Here is a 20,227-nt window from a genome sequence, read left to right as displayed (position 1 = left end):
AAATCATATAAACAAAGTGATTTGTTTGGCGCAGTCACTGCGTGAGAGAGAACATGCACGAGAGAGCCTGACGTCATCTAAAGTCCGGGAAGAACAGGGCTAAACGCACGCTCGTACGCTCCACCAGTACATCACAGCCAACAGCTCATTCCTCCAGTGGTTTGGGCCAAATACAGCCACTTTTTAAACTGCATGTATGCACAGTGTCAAAAGTAATCAAATATTTTGCTGGGCTGATGGTTCTTGAGCAGTGATGTAGTTATGTGTGAGTTACAGTACCTAACTACAATCTTCTGGCAATTATTTAAAAACATGATATCATATCTAGTCAGAATGTAACATACATATCAACAGTTGGAATTTTAAACCATTTAAAATCCATGAAATGGAAAATGTCTAGGAGCCATTTACAGACTATACCTTTTAGAAAGTTGATCTTTTCTGTATTATTGCATTTTTACCCCTACTACTAGCTGCACATAACTCAAATTATGGTATAATGCAATTTTTCATTTACTATTGGACATAAATGCATTGTTAATCTGTGATGCAGCTACAGGTAGGTGATCAAGTGGGTTCCTTGTGCAGATCTCTATGGGATATGGATCCATTGATAATACAGCTAGGTGGAGATTTTCCTTCTGATGCAAGTGCTCCTTCTTAGAAGCACATCTTAAACTTTGCTATAGATTAGTTTGCTGTGAAAGCGTGAAAGGAGCAAAGGTCAAAGGTTATGGGTGATGCATTAAGCGCTCATCAGCAGGAGGTTTGGCCATAGATAGAATTCTTTCCAGTCTGGCCCTCTTGGTTCTGTGCCTAAGATCATTTCTGTCAGGGGTGAGAAGGGGGATGGGCTGTTCAGAGGATTTGAAAAGATGTTTTGTAACACTATATGTGTGATATTGCCATGGTTCTGCAAAATGACGTACCATGAAAAATATGTGTTAGAATCTATGAAAGGCTATTTTCTAGTCTGGTGCATTTTTACTGACTGGTTTGAGATAACTGAAGAAAAGTTATTAGTTGTCATTGAAGTTATTACTTATCACTGAAATTTAGAAAACCTCACCCTAAAAACCATTTAGACCAAAATTTAAAGAAGCATATCTGAAATGCAACAAAATTGACTTTTATTTAGATGAGTAAATAATCAGATTTTATAATTGGCTTTAAAAATTCTTTATGTGGTAACAAATAATTCCACATATATCATTTACACGGTAACAACTGTCACCACAGAAGTTATTCAGTGCTTTTATTTACAAGAGAAAGTGACTAAAGATAAATGTTACTTTTGATATCTCTCCTTTTTTCCTACCCATAGGGTAATAGGTCCACTGTACCTCCGAGTGCATTTAAAAACACACAAATCTAAGTTAACACTTTGGGTTGTTTTCCCAGATCCAGATTAAACCTAAACTTAGACTAAAAAGAATTTCCAATGGTAATTCACAATTGGCACTGCAGTTTAGACCAAGACTAGGATTAAGCCATGGCTGGGGAACCAGCCCTTTATCTCCCTTTCTAATCATAAAAAAATGTATAATACAAACATATATGAAACAAAGCAAAGGGACACCATATTACAAAGCCATGGGGAACTGTTCAGAGTTCAGATCTCCCACAATTACAGCAACAGAGTGTAATAACAGAGGACCAGCACCCTCATCTCTCTCATCACAGGAATCTCAGTGCGACATCATCTTACGTCAGCTTCTGCGTGTGTCTGTGGTGACCTGATGAGGGGAGGTGATTTAATTGGGCTGTGCGCTCCCATCCGCTGACGTGCGTGTCCTGGAAGCGAGCCAAGGGCAGGTCAGTGTTCCTGGGATGTTTTGCCACCCAGCGTGTGGCCCATGCGCACAAGAACAGCAATGAACACAAGAGCCCAGTGAGAAGGAGAAATCTGTCACATAAGCCCTGGCTCTCCTTCACGTCCAGCAGCAAGCCCAGCGTAAAAAAAGGCGTGCGGGTTGTGCACTCTCAGACTGACGCTGGATCAGAACCCCCATGGGCCCTAGGGGTGAGGAAGGCTCTAAATGTTCACAGGAGAGATTACGTGACACCTGGGTATGGAGTGAAAGTTACCATTCAATTACAACTGCACTCTCACCATCTCACAACGGTTCTGCCTTGAGGATTGGAGTTTAACCCGCAGCTCTTGTGGAAGAAACCAGTCCCAACACACACACCCCTTCTGAAGCCCAATCTCAGTCCACCCCACACCCTTCTTCTCCTGGGGCGGGGGAAGCTCCCTGGCCTCGCTGAAGCTCTTTCTTCCTGCACACATCTTCTCGTGCGTTCCCCTAGACAGCTATTTGGCCCAGCCTGTGGTGGCCTCTCCATTGATGTAGGCGAAGCCAGGAAAGTGTTGTGCATGTTCGTATTCGGAGTTCCTGCGTGGCGCCAGTGGAGAGTACATGTCCCCTGTGGCAGCGTAGCGTGACGGGTGCGTGGGGGGGCTGGAATAGCAGCTGTTGGCCGAGGGGACATCCGTCCAGCGGGGGGTCACGGGGGTCGGATGCAGACGGGGTGCCCCACCCATCAGACATGGCTCCATGCGCGGCATCTGACTGTTGAGTGGGTACTGCAGAACAAAGGGCAAATCTCACACAGGATGTGTGGGTAGGCCACAAAAGCACCAAACCTTACTGAACCAGTTAAATAAAGGTGTGTCACCAGAATAACTAGATAATTGTATCTGGATCATTCAGATAATAATTTTTTCAAGTCATGTTTGTGAAACAGTACGTCAGGGATAAGGAAATATGATTGACTTGATTCGAAGTACTTCAAAATATTAATTTGTGCGACTCTTTAAATTGTCGGTTTGATTACATTGTCAATCTAATTACTTTGTTGCATGTGTGTTTCTACGGCTACTTTGTCTTATTTTTGTTGCTGTGGGTAACTGGACTGACCATAAACAAAAGTCAAACATGTCAACATTAAGCATGTGTGGCTGTTAAAAACGCTTTCTCCTTCGAAAGAGGAAACCAGCATAGTGTTCTGTCTGTGTCATCTCAGTCACTTCCTGTGGACTGAGCCCACAGACAAAGCACAGACTTTGTGTCCATTTTAATCTTAGGCAGGACAAGTGGAAGTAAAAATCTAACTTTCCCCTCAAAATAGAAGCCGTCCACAGTCAGCACCATTATGAAGGACTGGCGCTCGGAAAAAAGAGTCAGCCAGGGTCAGGAGGCAAGATGTGCAGCTTAGTGACCTCTTGTTCGAACAGAGAAAAGAGACCATTGAATCACAATATTTTAATAAACGCGCTCTACGCCTGGGCTTCCCGGCTGCTGGCTACAGGGACTGAAGTCGTCTTTGAGTGTAGGCTGGAATTGCGCGTGTGTGTATGTGTGTGTGTGTGTGTGTGTGTGTGTGTGTGTGTGTGTGTGTGTGTGTGTGTGTGTGTGTGTATGCTAGGGGCTCAGGCCAGAAGCACCTTTCAGCCCCTCTATCCACAGTGCTAGAGATAGCAGCAGCCAGCACCCAGCTGATCATCTCCCATTACAGAGGGCCAGAGAGCTCTCTACAGGAAATGACCTCCACCGCCCCTCCGCAAGAGTTCAGCGCTTAACACCACTAACCCCAGCTGCCTAAACTCAGCCCCCTTCAACCTGTGTTCATCTTAAAGACTCCTCTCATGACCACTAATCTGCTGTGGCCACTCTCTCGCCTGGTGTCTGTGTACCCTCTCACCGAGCCATGCTCACACTGACGTTCAACACTGACGTTCAGCACCGTGTGAAGATCTCCACCTCCCTCCTTTGCATGAAGCAGTACACAGAGTGCATGTGTTGAATACACTTTGAGGTAGATAATCTAATTAAACATGCAAGACAGTCACTGGTAGTTCCTTTTAATTAGCCCTTTCTTTTCATTTTGTTCTGGAAAGACATGCAGTTGAGAACCCAGAACAGGGTTATCCATACGCCTGGGGCTCAGTGCTGGCCGGGTAGAGACAGGCCCATCTAAATATGCATCTCTCTGCATAGCACACAGTTCAACATTTCACATGCTAATGACCACCGTGTGCTGCTCACTGTTCACATTCATATTAGCATATTAGCATTCTTCTCTGACTTACAGGCTTCCTAAGACCCTGTTAAAGAGACTGGGGAGAAATACGCTTCCATTTCAATGGCGGTGAGCAAACAAGCATTACATCCATTAAGAATCACTGGAAGCCATTACGGCTCCATGAAGATGCGTATTACACCAAACACAGCGTGAACACAGGATTCAGACTTGAGAACCCAGTCAAAGGACCGACCTGTGCAGAGGAGCGGTGGTAGGAGGAGTAGTGGAGAGGGGAGGGGAGGCCAGGGTCATGGGTCAGCCCCGGGTACTGGCTCTGGATGGCGTGGTGGTGCTGGTTTGTGTAGCTGCCGTAGTTGTAGCTGCCGTTGTAGCTGAAGAGAGGAGCACGTTCACGTGAGAGCGAATAAAGGATCGTGGGAAATGAGCAACCTGCATTTCAGTGAACGCACAAAAACCAACTGCACTTACACAGTGTATTCTGGGTATTTATTACTGGTGCTTGCAGAAGGATATGCTTCCCCAGTGCAATTCTGAAAGACATCTCCCACAGCTACATTTACACACTAAATGTAGCAGCTGCTCGACTCCTACAGGGACCCACCTGTGCTCGTCTCTGTGGGGGTAGACGGGCATCCTGTGGCCGGAGGAGGCGGGATGCACAGGGGCGGTGCCACGCATGCAAGAGAGCTGGGCTCCGCCCTCACCTGGGCTGCCTCCTGACGTGGTCACTGTGTACGTGAGGGACCAGGTATATGACTGAACAGCTCCTGACACAACACACACACACATACAGAAACACACGCGTTTGCTGCGGCCATTGTATTAGCCTCCTCTAAATATAGTGTCTAGGCACGTCACTAAAACCACCCTGAGCGCTTCCAGTCTGTATCACGCCTGTTGCCTTCTACAGTTCGTCTTAGCTGTCTTTTAGTCCTTTGTTTAAGTTTCTGTTCTGCTGGCTTTTTGTGGATAGAAGTCCCATGTCAGCCCAGAAGGGACACGGATATGTAAGAACTCCAGCAATCCAAACCAAACGTGACATTTCCACACTGATGTGTGTATTGCGCAAGCTCACCTGAGGTAGCAGACACCCCGTTGTATTCGGTGGTCTGGGCTGCGCTCGGAGAGCTGGGTGCCGGTATGTCTACAGAGTGTACAGGCTTGGTGGGAGAGTATGGCCCGGGTGACGTGGGTGTGGGGGTGCTCTCCATGGGCACCAGATCCTCACCGCCGTCTGCTGCACGGAAGAAAGGCTGCTTCACTATCTGGCAGTGGGGTGGGTGAATTATCGTTTGGCAGAACCTTCTGGAACGCACACTGCCAACAGTAATGTAGGTGCTACATGCATAGTCTTTTTAGATAATGACATGCCATGATACCACAGTTTGGGAAAAGACACTTTCTGTAATTTGTGCACATGCAGCATCATCACAACATCTCATCAGCTCATGCAACATCAGGGAGCAGAGGAACACACTCAAATGATAACACTGTACACCCTCTCCTGATGCATGAGCTCAATATCAACACTGGCTATAAAATGATAGCAACTTCATTCACTCTTTAGGACACGTTTTATGTCATTTATGAAGCTGACATTTCAGTTGTTTCTGATAACTCATGCCCATGGGCTCACCTGTAGTGCCCTCCCCCTTCATGGACCTCATCAGCTCATTGGCTCTCTCCTGACAATGCAGGGACTCCAGCAGGTACAGCACATAGTCGTCAAACATCAGGTGTATCAGGTGGAACGAACCTGCACACGTAACACAGATAACACATTTGTCACAGGGTATTAGCTGTAGCATCTTCTTGCAGTCCATTTAAGTTAGGATTACATTATACGTCTGAAAACCATATGCTATTAAAGCTGTCAAAGCTCAGCAACACCACTGTCAAATTAAATGTCCAATCATTTCAGCAAATAAGTACACTTATTTGACACCAGACAAAGGTTTAGACACACCTGACTGCATGCTCTTAATAGTAAAAAGGCACTTTAATCTAAGGGATTAGTCTTAAATTTGTTTATAAGACAAATATAATTAGTGAAACGTGTTATCTTATATATGAATTCATTCTCAACACACACACACACAATTTTAAATACACACTCAGCCAAAACTGTTTTATTTCCGAACTATAGTTCCGCACTCTACAAGCGCTCTAAATATGTGAGAATGTCTTCAGGATTGATGGGAAAGCATCATAGGTGCTGCTTCATGAAGCTGGTTAACAGAACAGGAAAGTTACTTCATGGAATCTAATGTTTGTTTATTTGAGAATAATACCATGTTTACTTTCATTGGTTTGGCATCTTCCCTGTTTTTATGTTGAAAATAATCAAAAGAAACAGAGTGTGTCCTATCTTTTGGTAGTGTACGTATTTTAAACCAGAAGATTAGACATCAAACACGGAGATGGTGGTGCTAATACGACATCTAGGCACTTACTCGTGAAGGGAAGTAAGAATGTGGAAAGGGCCTGACACAGCCCTTACATTGTCGAAGTAACTTCAGCCACTCTGTGTATTATAAACCCTGTGGCTATTCAGAGCTTCAGGCTGCGTTAGTGCCCACTCATAAAATGGGAAGCAGGAGGAAACCCCTGGGGGGTGGGGGTTAGCTTTTGTTAATTAGCTGTTTTTGTACAGAGAGCTGCATTATCAAAACAGTGCAACCAGCTGTGTCTTTGATATTCACAGACACAGCTGAAGAGGAGGGGCTAGCCTCTTTATGGCCTCTCTTTCAGCTTCTCTGCCATAGACAGCGAGATAGCCCAGAGTTAGCGAGGTAGCCCAGAGCTAGCGAGGCAGCCATCTTTGTGGAAAATTCATCTTTGGAATGTGGATTGGGGAAAGTTTCTTAGTAGGAAACATGGAGGAACGGACCCCAGGTCATTTTCTAATGGCCTTAAAGAAATGCTAAAACAACCCTTCCAAACCACTCAAAAGTTACATATTTTTAATTATTTTGACTTTTTCATTGATCTAAGATATGTTATCAAGTTCATGTTATCACTTTAGTGTACTTAAAATAAAAAATCCTTCAAGACAACAAGACACACACCTGACCCTAGGAACCTGATCCTGGAATTGGACAATATCACACTGTCCTCCCATATTCAAATAGTCCTTCAATCTCTGCTCCATCGTATTTGTTGCAGAGGGATGTGGTTCCCTGATTGGACAGTGGTAATGGACGCATGGGGACGCGGCTCCCTGATTGGACGGAGGTAATGGACGCATGGAGATGTGGTTCCCTGATTGGACAGTGGTAATGGACACATGGGGATGTGGTACCCTGATTGGACGGTGGTAACAGACGCATGCTGGCCCCGACAAACTCACCGAAGCTGGGTGCACTGTGTAGCGTCATGTCCCGGATCACTCTGGTCCCAAAACACGACCACATGAGCAGGAACTGCTGAGCCACTTTCTTCAGACACCCGGGTCTCTTCGCTGCCACCTAGAGGGAGCATTACCATGATAAAGGCCTTGTGGTTATAGGGGCCTTAACCTCAGGGTCCACACTGAGGCCTTTCCTTCCCCACAGGAACGAAAAACATGTCAACAAGTCAACTATTTGATTTGCCCCTGGGGACACACCCTCCCATTGAACAATTGTCGTGGGTAGTGGACGTTCCCAAGGCAACCACATTTTTTACAAGCCTATATCTGCAGTATAATGGCTGCATCAGGGGCCATGAAGACATCATTAAGTTGGGAATAACATCACAAATGGCCCAACATAAGCCTGTCTCAACGACACTGGCATTCAAATGGAGGTGTTGCATTTCTATGGCAGGTCAGTCTAAAGGAAGGCACCTGTACATTCTGCTTCAGCTTTTAGAAACACCTAAGAATAGAGCTCGTTTTGGGAAACAGGTTCATTTCAACAGGGCCCAACAGTGCAATACTTCTTCTCAATAAACTTAGTGCATCTTGCTTGTAAGCAATCAAGCATCATTGTCACAGGTTGCAGTGTCTTTGAAACTACGGTATAACTACAGTATAATATATTTACAGATAAATGTATTGATTTCAGAGTTAAATGAAATGCTAAACTGACCCTTACAACGCATCTGTTCACCATGGAGTCCAGCCACTCGATGTAGGCTTCAATTGAGACTTGGTCTTCCAGCAAGCGGTCAAATTCCTGGTACACTGCACCAAAGACAGAACAGAGAAAGAGCTAGATGAAATGAGGGAATGAATGAGAATGTTAAAATATATCATCTGTGTACCGATTTACCAGACACATGTCTATCTTGGGCAAGGGTTTGCTGTGTTACTACTAATTGTTTCTGAACCAAATTAGGCTTCAGTTTGGCTCAGATATTAAAAAAAAAAATCTAAATCCTTACCTAAATATTACCAATGAAAATCTGGAACTCTAATGCAAAACAAACAAATCAATAAGTAATCCACAATCATCTGAACAAACAAAAAAATTTCAATTTGATATCTATAAAGTTGCTTAGTGATTTGAATGAATTACAGTTACATTTACTTAACGTCAACATCACAGTTTTCAAAAACATACATTTGAGATTTTGGAACTCAAAAATTTAATGTGTGACATATTTTTTTTATTTAATCCATACTAGTAACTGAATCCATTTCAATTCAGAATTAATGAACAAAAGTCTTTTTTTTCAAAGTTTCCAAATATTTCCAAGACAATAAGACAATTTTTAGAGAGAAACCATAAACAGGCTGGTGCAGCAGCAAAACCCCATCTCTGAACTTTGACCTTATCAGTCATTTCAGCAGTTGCCTCAAATGAGTTTGAAATGTTCCCCTCGGAGTTGAAGTGTGAGAGTGACCTTAGTTAACCTTTTACTGCCTGTGATTAAAGCCTGGTTCTCATAGTCGTGGGAATGACTCAGTACTGAATACGAACTATGGAGTGACATCAGACACACCTGCATCTTCGTGTGGGATCATCGTGTGTCCAGAGAGTGCACATGCCAAGAGAGTGCACATGCCAAGAGAGTGCACATGCCCAGAGAGTGCACATGCCCAGAGAGTGCACATGTCAAGAGAGTGCACATGCCCAGAGAGTGCATATGCTCAGGGAATGAACAAGCCATGTAGCGATGAATGTATGTGAGTCACTGTGGGTAAGAGTGCTGGCCCAATGCTGACCGCGTAACCGCGGGCCCTGACTGGACCCCGAGGGCTTCTGTCCACTCACGCTGGATAATGAGGCGTCTCTGCTCCTCCCGCGAGTCCTCCATGGTGTAAAGCGTCTGCTTGGTGATGCTGTTCAGGTCGACGTTTCGCCAGTCCTCCAGCATCTGGAAGGTGATGTCGGCACTATGGATGACCGTCCGGGATGCCTGCATGGACAGAGATGCAGAGGAGACAAGCGCACACTGAGCATGCTCTGACAAACATGTTCTGGGTAAGAAGCACAAAGTGGAAATATATTGAACAGTAACATTAAATTATGCAAATGTGCATGTTACAGTTGGAGGTGAAGAGGTCCTGTCTCACCTGACAAAGGTGATTTAATGATGTTTGCCGTTTGAGTATCTGGGAAAACCTTCTCGACACTGAGAGAAAAAGAAATTTTGTTATACAGAGCGGCAAGAGCCCAGAGGAAGGGATTTCAGCGGGAACATGGCAGGATCGGACTCACACTCAAACTTCACACTGCGCAGGTTCTCCGGCAAGTCATGCAAAGCCACCTTTAGCCACTCATCCAGCTGCTTGGCGAATTTCCTGATGACCTGAGTCAGGCTGCAGTAATCAGCAGGGCAAAAACACAGTAGTAGTGAATATCAACATTCTTTAAGCAAACACACACAGTAGTAGTGAATATCAACCTTCTTTAAACAAACACACACACAGTAGTAGTGAACATCAACCTTCTTTAAACAAACACACACACAGTAGTAGTGAACATCAACCTTCTTTAAACAAACACACACACAGTAGTAGTGAACATCAACCTTCTTTAAACAAACACACACGGTAGTATATAGAATATCAGCCTTCTTTAAACAAACACACACAGTAGTAGTGAACATCAACCTTCTTTAAACAAACACACAGTAGTAGTGAACATCAACCTTCTTTAAACAAACACACACACAGTAGTAGTGAACATCAACCTTCTTTAAACAAACACACACACGGTAGTAGTGAATATAAGCCTTCTTTATACAAACACACACAGTAGTAGTGAACATCAACCTTCTTTAAACAAATACACACACAGTAGTAGTGAACATCAGCCTTCTTTAAGCAAACACACACAGTAGTAGTGAACATCAACCTTCTTTAAGCAAACACACACACAGTAGTAGTGAACATCAACCTTCTTTAAACAAACACACACACAGTAGTAGTGAACATCAACCTTCTTTAAACAAACACACACACACACAGTAGTAGTGAACATCAACCTTCTTTAAACAAATACACACACAGTAGTAGTGAACATCAGCCTTCTTTAAGCAAACACACACAGTAGTAGTGAACATCAACCTTCTTTAAGCAAACACACACAGTAGTAGTGAACATCAACCTTCTTTAAGCAAACACACACAGTAGTAGTGAATGTCAAATCTTTAAAGACACTATGGCAGAACCAGAGGTGTCAATTCCAGAAAGTAAAAGTCCTCACCAGGATTTTGCTCAAGCTTACTAGATTTTCTAATTAGTGCAATCCAGGTAAAATTAGTGGAATCAACACAATCCAGGAAGCCTGAGCAAAATCCTGGTGAGGACTTTTACTTTCTGAACCTGGATTATACACCTCTGGACAGAACTGAAAGCGCTGATATCAGTTCAGTCAGAGGACACAAGCACTCCACTGCTGATTTGCATTGGAAAATGAAACAAATACTGAGTGGACATGATGCTTCTCACACTGCATTGCAGAAATACTACTACACACAAACCTCCACACCTCTGCCAAAGCTCTATGGAACAATGTTTTAATGCAATGTAATGTTCTGCCTTATGGTAGACCAGTAAGAAAGTCAAAAGCTCACACCAAAAGAAGCTATAATAGAAGAAACCAGCATTTCTGGTGTCAAAATACATTTGTAATGTGGTGTTTGCTGCCTGACCCACAAAGCAGAGGGCAGTGGCTCACCTGTCGGGCAGGGCCTGCAGGACGGTGGGCATTAACACCCCAGAGATGGCTTTGTAGAGGATGGAGTCACACACCCCTACGATGTTCACTACAGTGGATGATCCCAACACAGGCAGCATGTGTGGTGGCATGCCTTGCCAAAAGTGCAACAGAAAACTCTGGACCTACACACACACACACACACACACACACACACACACACACACACACGCATGCACACACACAGAAAAAAAATGCATGTACATACACAGTAGGGAAGATTATTAACACATAATCCACACAGTGTGTGTGTGTGTGTGTGTGTGTGTGTGTGTGTGTGTGTGTGTGTGTGTGTGTGTGTGTGTGTGTGTGTGTGTGTGTGTGTGTGTGTGTGTGTGATATAAAAGAAAGGAACTGTGAAAGGAACATTTATGTTTTTGGTTCTGTTCACATATTCAAAGCACAAAAGGAGAAAAAAGCCCTTAAGCCCTTTTGAGTGGATACGTTTCAAAGCATCTGAAGTCAGTTCAAATGTTCTGGAGCAAAGCATGAACATATAAAATACAGCAACTATAGAGCAAGAAAGCATCGTAGCGCAGAGGACACCAACCTCGTCAAAGTTGGCTCGAATGACAGTGTCCAAGATCCTCTGGCAGTGAGTTCTGTACATCATGATAAACGTTGAAACCTGGAAAAGAAAAGCCCTTGTAAACACTACATTTAAAACACTACACTTGCAAACACCACACTCAAAACATTTTCATTGAGAGTTTACAAATGTGCACACATCAGCATAGTATCATCTCTCTTTCAGTCTTGATACAAAAGTTCCCCCAAGTTATGACATCATAAATTTAACAAAATCTAAATAGCACATAAAATATGTCCATCAGTAATGCTGTTCACCGGTTTTGGTCAAACACAATATATAAGATGAAGCTTTGGGAGATCAGCCCAAACCATTTAAAATTACAGCTGCCTTCTCCAAGCAGGACAACTAGGGCCTGTACTTTGTGTGGTGTGAGATCTCATTATCTACTCGAAAGATTAAGAGTTTGTGAGGACCCAGCGTATAAATCCTCTGGGTTCTTGTTTAAATCCGGGCCAGGGAAGGTGCAAGGGGCAACAGAGAGGGGGAGGCAGAGGGGAGCAGAGAGGAGGCGGGAGGCTGAGGGGAGACAACAGTCCCAGGAAGTTTTAGGGCTCTGTTTACCTTCTCCACTGGCAGACTGGCGGGTAGATTTAGGTCTTTGACATTTGGAAAGTCTGGCAGCAGAGTGCCCAGTTTGGAGCGCGGTGAATACGCCACTGTCTGCTTGGTGACCTCTTTCTTGCCCGTCTCGTTCACCCAGGCCGCACCCTTCTTGGAATACATCACATCGTAGTACTGGGATGTCTCCTTCACCGCGATGCCATAGTAGTGGTACCTAAGACAAAGAGAAAGAGAGACAGAGAGAGAGAGAGTAAGAAATAGCTCCCCAGGAAACGGTACGTCTGAGGTACATTCGTATTTGCACAAGGGCCTTGTTTAGAAAAAAAAATAGTTCAACGTTCTGGCTTTTGCAGTGGTAGATCGAGTTTGAATATAACAAATTGCATCGCAATACAAAATCCAAGCTAACCAGCACAGACAGTTTGGAGGAATGAATCCTACGATAATCCTTCAGTATTGCACAGTATCTAAGCATTATCACAAAGAAGCACCCAAAGTGCCCAGAGCAGCATGTGTGACGTTAGTGCAGGATTTGTGCTTACTTTGACTGGCCTCTGGTTCCCAGCCTCCGTGTGGTTAACTGAGGGAACTGTTGCCTTATTATCTACACAGGGCAGGAGACAGGAGGGATATGTTTACTGTCCAGCACTCATTACTCCGCCTTCACATTTGGAAACTGCTTATATCATGACTGTCTATGAGAACAAGTTAAACGGATCGCTCGAATCTACTGGACGCCACCAGCACATAAAGGAGAAAGTTACAATGTGCATTCATCTGTGAAAGTCTGCGACCCTCCGTTTGACCACTGCGGTTTTGGCCAGTGACGCCATTCAAAAAAATTCATATCCAACAGCTCTTCTTTCCATCTTTTTGTTGTGTTTTTCTACATCTCTGAGCGTCTGTCTCTGTCTCTCTGTTCTGTTTTTGTCCATGAGATTGGCTCCTCGGTCCAGCTCCTGGTGCAGAGACTTTAGCAAACAGTGGAGCTCTCCATTGTGTGTGAAGAAAGAGGGGCCACGCTGTGAAGGTACTGTCAGAGCCGGCTTGATAAATGAGGAGACGGGAGGCAGCCTCAGCTCGCTCTGGCGGTTTTGTCCTGAATCAATGAAGCCTTCCTAAAGGACACCCCACGCTGCTCCGGCCACTGATCCAGCATTCCGCAACATCTCACCCTTCCAAATTTCCTTTAATTACACATTAATCCAGGGCCCCTCTCTTTTTCAATATCCTCGGACAGGAGCTGGGTGGGGGGGTGGGGGGGGGGGGGGGGCTGAGATGTCAGGTGGTGGTGGTGAGAGAGAGGTAGTTGGAGGGGGGGTGACAACAAGGGAAAGCATATATGTGGGTTTAGACTCTCCATGAGTTTAAAAAAAAAAACTTTGAAAAAAATCACACCGGAGGCATTAGATGATGTCAAGCCTGTGACCACTGATTATTTGATTAATGAATCACTCATTTCTTTCACATGTGTCCTGTGCATACTTCTTTTCTGGGTTCTCACTATTTCCTAAGAACATGCACATGATGTCTGGAGCAGAAGTTGAACGTGGTCCATTTGTGTCCAGTATGACCCAGTGGCTCACACCAGCGTGTGACGTTCAGACAGAGAGATGGCGAGGGCCTACCTTTCCGAAGCTGGCGGCGTTGACGGGCTGGGTGTCGTGCTTCTCGCAGAAGTCCAGGTAGTGCATGTAGAGCGCGCTGCGCGGGATACACACCCCTTCAGCAATCTCGTAGTTCTCCTCCAGCCTGGCCACACACACCCCATCATCACAGAGCCGCCACAATCTCCACACACACTGCATTTCCCAGCAGGTTTTCATAGCATTCAAAGATACAGATTCTGTGTAAACTGCCGTTTCTGCACACCCACTACTGCTCTGTACCTCCTCATATCTAACAAGATATTTGTCATTTGTTATTTATTTCCTCTCAGTATTTAGAAGGAGTTGACATTCAAGCCTCACGTTAGATGTGGCTGCTGTTAGCTAGCATTTCTCTAGAAGCACAAACATCACTTGTAAATGTCAGGAGATGGACACCACCTGCCTTAGAGAAAAACTTCTGCGCAAACACACAATCCTGACTGTTAAATGTGATTCACAATGATGACAGAAATTTTAAAGCGAAGCCTAAATAACAACTACAATTAAATGTTATTGCTTTTAACATCAAGATATACATAGCGTAAACCCCATTGGTAAATGAACACAAGAATGTTTATTTGTGTTCCAGCAGAATGCTGTAAGTATTCATTTACATGCATGTGTTAATTCAAAACTGGAGAATTTATCTATGTATGAGTTTGTTATTAAATTAAATATATTAATGTCACTTTATGTGTAACAAAATCAAACTACACTCTCAGTCCACACACTCAAACCACACATATTTTAAAGATAGATCGGGTCAATCTGGGAGCTCAGTGATTGAGTACTGGGTCTTTGCCTTTCTTAAACAGTTAAATCTCTCCACCCCACACATGTGATATGTATCTGGTTTCTCTGAAGTCGAAATAGCAAAGAATCACATTTAATCAAATCTCGTCAATTCAGATCACACAGCCTATCATTTCAGAACATTACCACTTGTTGATGAGGTGAAAAAAACAGGACGTTTGTAAACCATCTCACTGAGAGCTTTGTAAGAGTTCAGATAAAACCTCTGGGATATGTAACCTTATTATTATTTTTATACTATCACTCATATTTTCCAAGCTGCTTGTAGAATAAGAAGATCTTTAAGAATAAACTCAATGTTTAGCACCGTTGTCTATAAATAATGAAGTAAACAAACCAGCTGGGGAGAGAAAATGAGCAGATCCTCCCTTTGGCTTTACAACAAATAAAACAACAAATCTTCAAGGTTTGTGCATAAAGTCTGTGGAGTATTCGATGCAATTATACACCAAAAGCCCAAAATTGCTGCTAGAACAGTTACTGACAAGAGTGACAGTAACAGCTCTTCTAGTCAGCTACAAGACTATTGAAGGTGTAATGATTTTTTTAAAATATTGCCTTGCTAACTCTACCCAAGTCTGCAGCAAACTCTAAATGGCACTAATTCTTTGTAAAAATGTATCTTTAACTCCTAAATTAAAACATCCACTAACGACAATTACAAAGTATTTAGAAATGAAAGTGTTACAATCACCTTCTAAATTCCAACAGCACGTGGCGAACTTATTTATGAAAGTAAAAGTATTTCTCGAGGATTCTTCCCTAAAGATCAGAGCTGCAGACTCACCACTGTAACGTCGCCGGTGTCGAATGAGGTTTGGAAGCTCGATTGTTTTCTTTCTCCTCATCTTTGAAATATTACAAAAACAAAGCAACACGTGGATTAAATTGCAAAACATTTTTTTTTACAATAATAAGATTTCTTCTGTTGTTTAGTTTACATAAAATTGCTATATATATATATATATACATTTAATTCATTCAATTTACAATATATTTCATAATATATAATATATATATACATAAATATAATTTATAAACAGGTACATTGATTATTTGAAGTCCGCTTACTTTCGTCGTTGGACATATTCCCCAGGGTCGCGTGGCAGGACAGGCGCTTGCTCTCGCCTTCGTTGAGGCATCTTTCGATCCAGCTCTCTAAAAACATGCACATTTGGCAATTTTTCTTTTTTACTGTGTTCCCAGCGAGTCATTTTTTTCAAATGCGCTCAGAATACACATTCTGGTTTTTTTTCATACGGTTTCATACGGTTCAGCAGAGCAACAGGTGTAAACTGTGAACGATAAGCTAAAGGTAAAAATATATATTGCCACAGCTGGTTAGATGTTACTGAGACATTCCGTTGACTATTTTTCAAAGAGGTCCTGGTGATCAGCATGTTTGATGGCCTAGAGTAGGCTGCAGTACATGAATTATGTTCGGTGCGGAGGCTGGTAAGGGTAGGCTACGCATGCCCTCTACTAACTGCGTTATGGGCCACAGACGTGAAGGTGCAGATGTAGGACAGTCGATGGTGTGGACAGCTGGGGTTGTGTTTAGGATCTTTCCCCCAGAACTGCAGGAACCCTTCATTGTTCGGGGAGCGAGTTACACGCGCGCACCTATCCGCCACAGAGCGCGCGCTCTCCAAGCCTAGTGCGCCCTTCTAGTTTGTGCTAAAGTGATCCAACAAGTGTCCTTCACCGGGACAGACGCGCTCGCGCTATAGCATAGCCCCTCATGTACATCCCATTTCCTGCACGGGCCAGGACTGCTATCACCATAGCAGCGGTTTCCAAGGATGCGTGTCGGCAAGGAAACCAGTTCCGATGCATTAGAAGGGGTTAAAGTTGTGAGGGAAGCTAAAAGACTTTGAACTTTCACTGGATAAACCATTATTTAACGTCCATTCAGACTCGCTGAGCGGATTTAGAGTGAGAAGTAGGCTAGAATAGGTCAAGGGTATTGAGAAGCTACCAATTTACGTCCAACAAAATAATTAAACAGTTTCTGGTGACCTACCGCCCATCACTGCCACAAAACTATTATTTTGGTACTACAAAACCAAAACAAAAAACAAATCAGCCGATTTGGGGGTGTAGCCCAGTATCACTCACACACGTTTGAAGAGACGCTAGCGCGAGAAAGCTTAAAATAAAAAAAAGAAATATATAAAATAAACAAAGAAATAATTATAAATATTTATAGATTGTTGTATTCGTTGTTGTGTGCTACATTATTGTGTTAGCACTATGTTAAACATAATTTGACATTTTGACGTATCTTCTCAAATTTCTCTCAGTATCATCTTTCTTCAGTTTATTCGCGGGATCCGTAAAGTTCTGTCTGTCTCGTTCAGATCCGGAAAGATTGCCAAGTCCTCAACTTAAACTGGAGTCCGAGTTAGACCGCAAGAAAATAAATGTATGTGTATACTATGTGTATATATATATATATACACACACATATATATATATATATATATATATATATATATATATATATATATATATATATATATATATATATATATATATATATATATGCAAAATTAACAGATAATAATATTAGTTCGGGTATTTCAGATGGATATAATTGAATCATTTACTATGAACGCAGCTTAAGTAGATCTAAATAATGGGATTAAATCCAATCTAAAGGCGCGAGACGCAGCAGAGATCGTTTATTGTGGTGCATTATAATCAGACAAAATTCACAAAATGGTCTATGGCGATCTGTTGTTGACCTTGTTGTTGTTTTGCTTAGTTTAGTTTTTTTTTTTTTTTTTTTAGATATTCAGTGAATTGTCTATGTCAACTTACATTTACTAATAAAGCGATTGTTAAATTTTTTATTGTAGGCCTAATTCACTAGGAATTGTCATTTTTAGTTTTTTCTCTTTTTTTCCGTTTTTTTTTTAAGTCTTTAGCCTCGAGGTTGTTTCCAATATTTATCGTAAACGTCGTAGTACAACGAAGCCTGTTATGTTCGTCAAACTAGATTATTCTTCAACAGGCCTACACTCAAAGTTATTTTTCTAACTTGTGACTGTTGTTTTAAACATTGTCACGATTTTGTCTACAGCAGGTGCAGCACGAGCAAGCGCGCGTTCGGCCTACGCAACTTTTACTCTAATTATTCGCAGTAGAAATTACTCTAAGTCTCTTGACAAACTTAGAACTGCGATCTACCTCCGCGCGAGATTAAGACCTGCAGCCCAAGTGCCATATTAATTCAACATTAAAATAACACCCACTGAGAAACAGCTCACTATGGTGCATAACTGAACATCAATTTGTGTTCACTGAAAAAGCACACATCCTTTGAAGCAATGAGAAAAGATGGGGGGAAAAGCCCGTCAGTTTTTCTCTGAACCCGAGCAGGTTAAGGGCACTTCAGTGCCCTGGTGAAGAAAAAAAAATCTAAATAGTTAAAAGAACTTTTTCTTGAGTTAGAGTGAGGTCACACATTCCCAAGGGCCAGCAGGTTGCGTTCCAGAGGACTGGATCCCAGGCGTTCCCAAACCACGGGTACTGCAGCAAAAAACCAACCTGTGGAATCCATGTCAGGGTCTTCCAGCAGCCCACAATGCATCCTCTTCCCATCCACGTTTCAGGGACACTCCGAGAAAATGGCTTCACGTTGGATTCCCCCTCCTCAGCTCCCACCGTCTCTCCGAGAGCGCTGCCCACCACAAAGATGCATACGAAGTGCCGACTGCAGCGCGAGAGAGAGTGAGAGAGAGGGAGAGAGAGAGAGAGAGAGAGAGAGGGAGAGGGAGAGGGAAGGAGAGAGGGAGGAAAGGGTGATGGTGTTAGTGATGGTGTTGGAGAGGTGGTGGGGGCTCGGGTTGGAGCGCAAGAGAGGTGGGGAGGGGGGTCAGAGACTCCAGAAATCCAGTGGGGGGAAAAGGCAGAACCGTCAAAATGTTTGCTGATGTTCCATGGGAAAGGGGCTGATTTTATAGGAGCCCTGATGGGGGACATGTCATTGATAGGCTCGGCAGGCTGATGAATGGCTTCGAGTCAGATGGGGATGTGGCAAGGCTCACTGGAAGTCTTTTGTGGAGCTGTTTTGAATAAGAAAAGCTCCCTCCCCAGAAAAAAGAGGCTTAGATCTACGCAGTCCCACCACTGTGGCCTCCCCGTCCCCCATTATAGCATTTAATACGTTTTCATACCCCCTCCCTACACACACACACACACACACACACACACACACACACACACACACACACACACAGCCCCCACTGCCGTTTTAAAGTTCTCCACTTTTTGGCCCAATGCAAAACTTTTTGGATGTCTGTATCTTCCTCAACAAGCCTGGGAACCTGGAGAAAAGAGTTTAAGATATTTTATTTCTGCTTAATTCAAAAAAAGAGTACAAAAAACTCAAAACTTTAAGACTTTAGTCGTTCTTTTCCATCTTTCTCCTTCTGCTTTTGTTACAATTTTCAAAAAACGTTCATAGATCAGCGCCAAATCTCAAAATGGGGAAAAAGGAAAAAAGTTGAAGAGTTTGTTCGACTCCGCTCTTGTGCAAACAGCACTACCATGACACCCTGTTCTCTCCCTCCCTCTCTCTATCCCTCTCTCCCTCCCTCTCTCTATCCCTCTCTCCCTCCCTTCTTCCCCTTGAAGCAACCTTATTTCAGTGTGCTGGGAGGAGAACGTCGGCCACAAAAGGGGGGAAGTGAAAGTGGCGAGTGTGAGGCAAGCAGGACTCTGATGGAGCGTCTGCAGACTGCAGAGGGGAGAGCTGTGATTAGAATATGAATAGAGTCATGGGGGAGAGAGAGAGAGAGAGAGAGAGAGAGAGAGACTATGGGATATGGAGAGACCAGGAGAGAGGGAAAGAGAGAGAGACTAGGGGAGAGAGACTAGGGAGAGAGAGACTAGAGAGAAGAGAGAGCATGACTACGGGAGAAAGCTGGAGTAAGGGGGATTATGGCTGCCCTGTTCCCCACACGGTGCACAGGAAGATACTCCTCTGCACTGTGATGGTCTCTTCGCTGCATGGCTGCTTGTCAGATCTTTGAAGCTTCAAAGCAGGCAGGTGCTGGTGCAGGACGTCTGGCTGACAAGACAGACTCTCCAGGTCTGGGGGAAGTGGCATTCTCATCCACACACTGGTTTCCTGCACATGGATCAAGTCTAGCCTGGGACTAAACCTTAATGGCCTGATAAAACTTGAACGGCTCCTAAGCATAAACTCAGCTATAATGAAAACTGCCCTTATTCCTTATGCAAACAGCTGCTGTAAAATGCAAGTCCAGAGAGTTCCTAAACGTCATCACCACCACATATCTTCATCAGCAAGGTCTAGTTCTGCACCGTCTATCTGCTTCTCAGAGGTCACTTGCTGCAGGACGGCATCAGGGAACAAACACCTGACCTTCAGTGTGCAAACCCGGCAA

At 43.6% G+C, this 20,227-nt stretch overlaps 1 protein-coding gene across 5 annotated transcripts; it reads right to left on the bottom strand.

Annotated features, from left to right (window-relative positions):
- Positions 1 to 1,163: 1,163 nt before the first annotated feature.
- rfx4 (regulatory factor X, 4) lies at positions 1,164 to 18,740 on the bottom strand. 5 transcript variants are annotated; one of them, XM_076985030.1, is made up of 18 exons: positions 18,363 to 18,740; positions 15,882 to 15,968; positions 15,598 to 15,658; positions 13,977 to 14,100; positions 12,891 to 12,952; positions 12,349 to 12,562; positions 11,746 to 11,823; positions 11,157 to 11,320; positions 9,693 to 9,793; positions 9,548 to 9,606; positions 9,246 to 9,390; positions 8,118 to 8,212; positions 7,397 to 7,514; positions 5,684 to 5,803; positions 5,123 to 5,284; positions 4,649 to 4,814; positions 4,280 to 4,418; positions 1,164 to 2,587 (listed from the first exon to the last, which is right to left on the bottom strand). In XM_076985030.1, exons 1-18 carry the CDS (start codon positions 18,403 to 18,405, stop codon positions 2,315 to 2,317), a joined length of 2,211 nt encoding a protein of 736 aa, XP_076841145.1. In that variant the 5' UTR covers positions 18,406 to 18,740; the 3' UTR covers positions 1,164 to 2,314. The 5 variants fall into 5 exon arrangements, with proteins under 5 accessions (XP_076841145.1, XP_076841172.1, XP_076841154.1 ...); XM_076985057.1 differs by having other exon boundaries at positions 4,649 to 4,775; XM_076985039.1 differs by having other exon boundaries at positions 5,123 to 5,281.
- Positions 18,741 to 20,227: the final 1,487 nt, after the last annotated feature.

Source organism: Brachyhypopomus gauderio, chromosome 2 (assembly GCF_052324685.1).
Source record: "Brachyhypopomus gauderio isolate BG-103 chromosome 2, BGAUD_0.2, whole genome shotgun sequence".
Taxonomy (NCBI): Eukaryota; Metazoa; Chordata; class Actinopteri; order Gymnotiformes; family Hypopomidae; genus Brachyhypopomus; species Brachyhypopomus gauderio.
The sequence above is the reverse complement of the archived record's forward strand: the minus strand, read 5'-3'. Positions and strand labels throughout refer to the sequence as shown.

Bases quoted from the DNA above. Each gene is read 5' to 3' on its own strand.
- rfx4 (XM_076985030.1), bottom strand. From the start codon at position 18,405: ATGCATTGTGGGCTGCTGGAAGACCCTGACATGGATTCCACAG. The intron at 11,321-11,745 runs GTTGGTGTCCTC...GTGTGTGTGTAG, and splicing joins TTCGAGCCAACTTTGACGAG to GTCCAGAGTTTTCTGTTGCA. The intron at 5,804-7,396 runs GTGAGTTTGTCG...TTACGTGTGCAG, and splicing joins ACACAGTGCACCCAGCTTCG to GTTCGTTCCACCTGATACAC.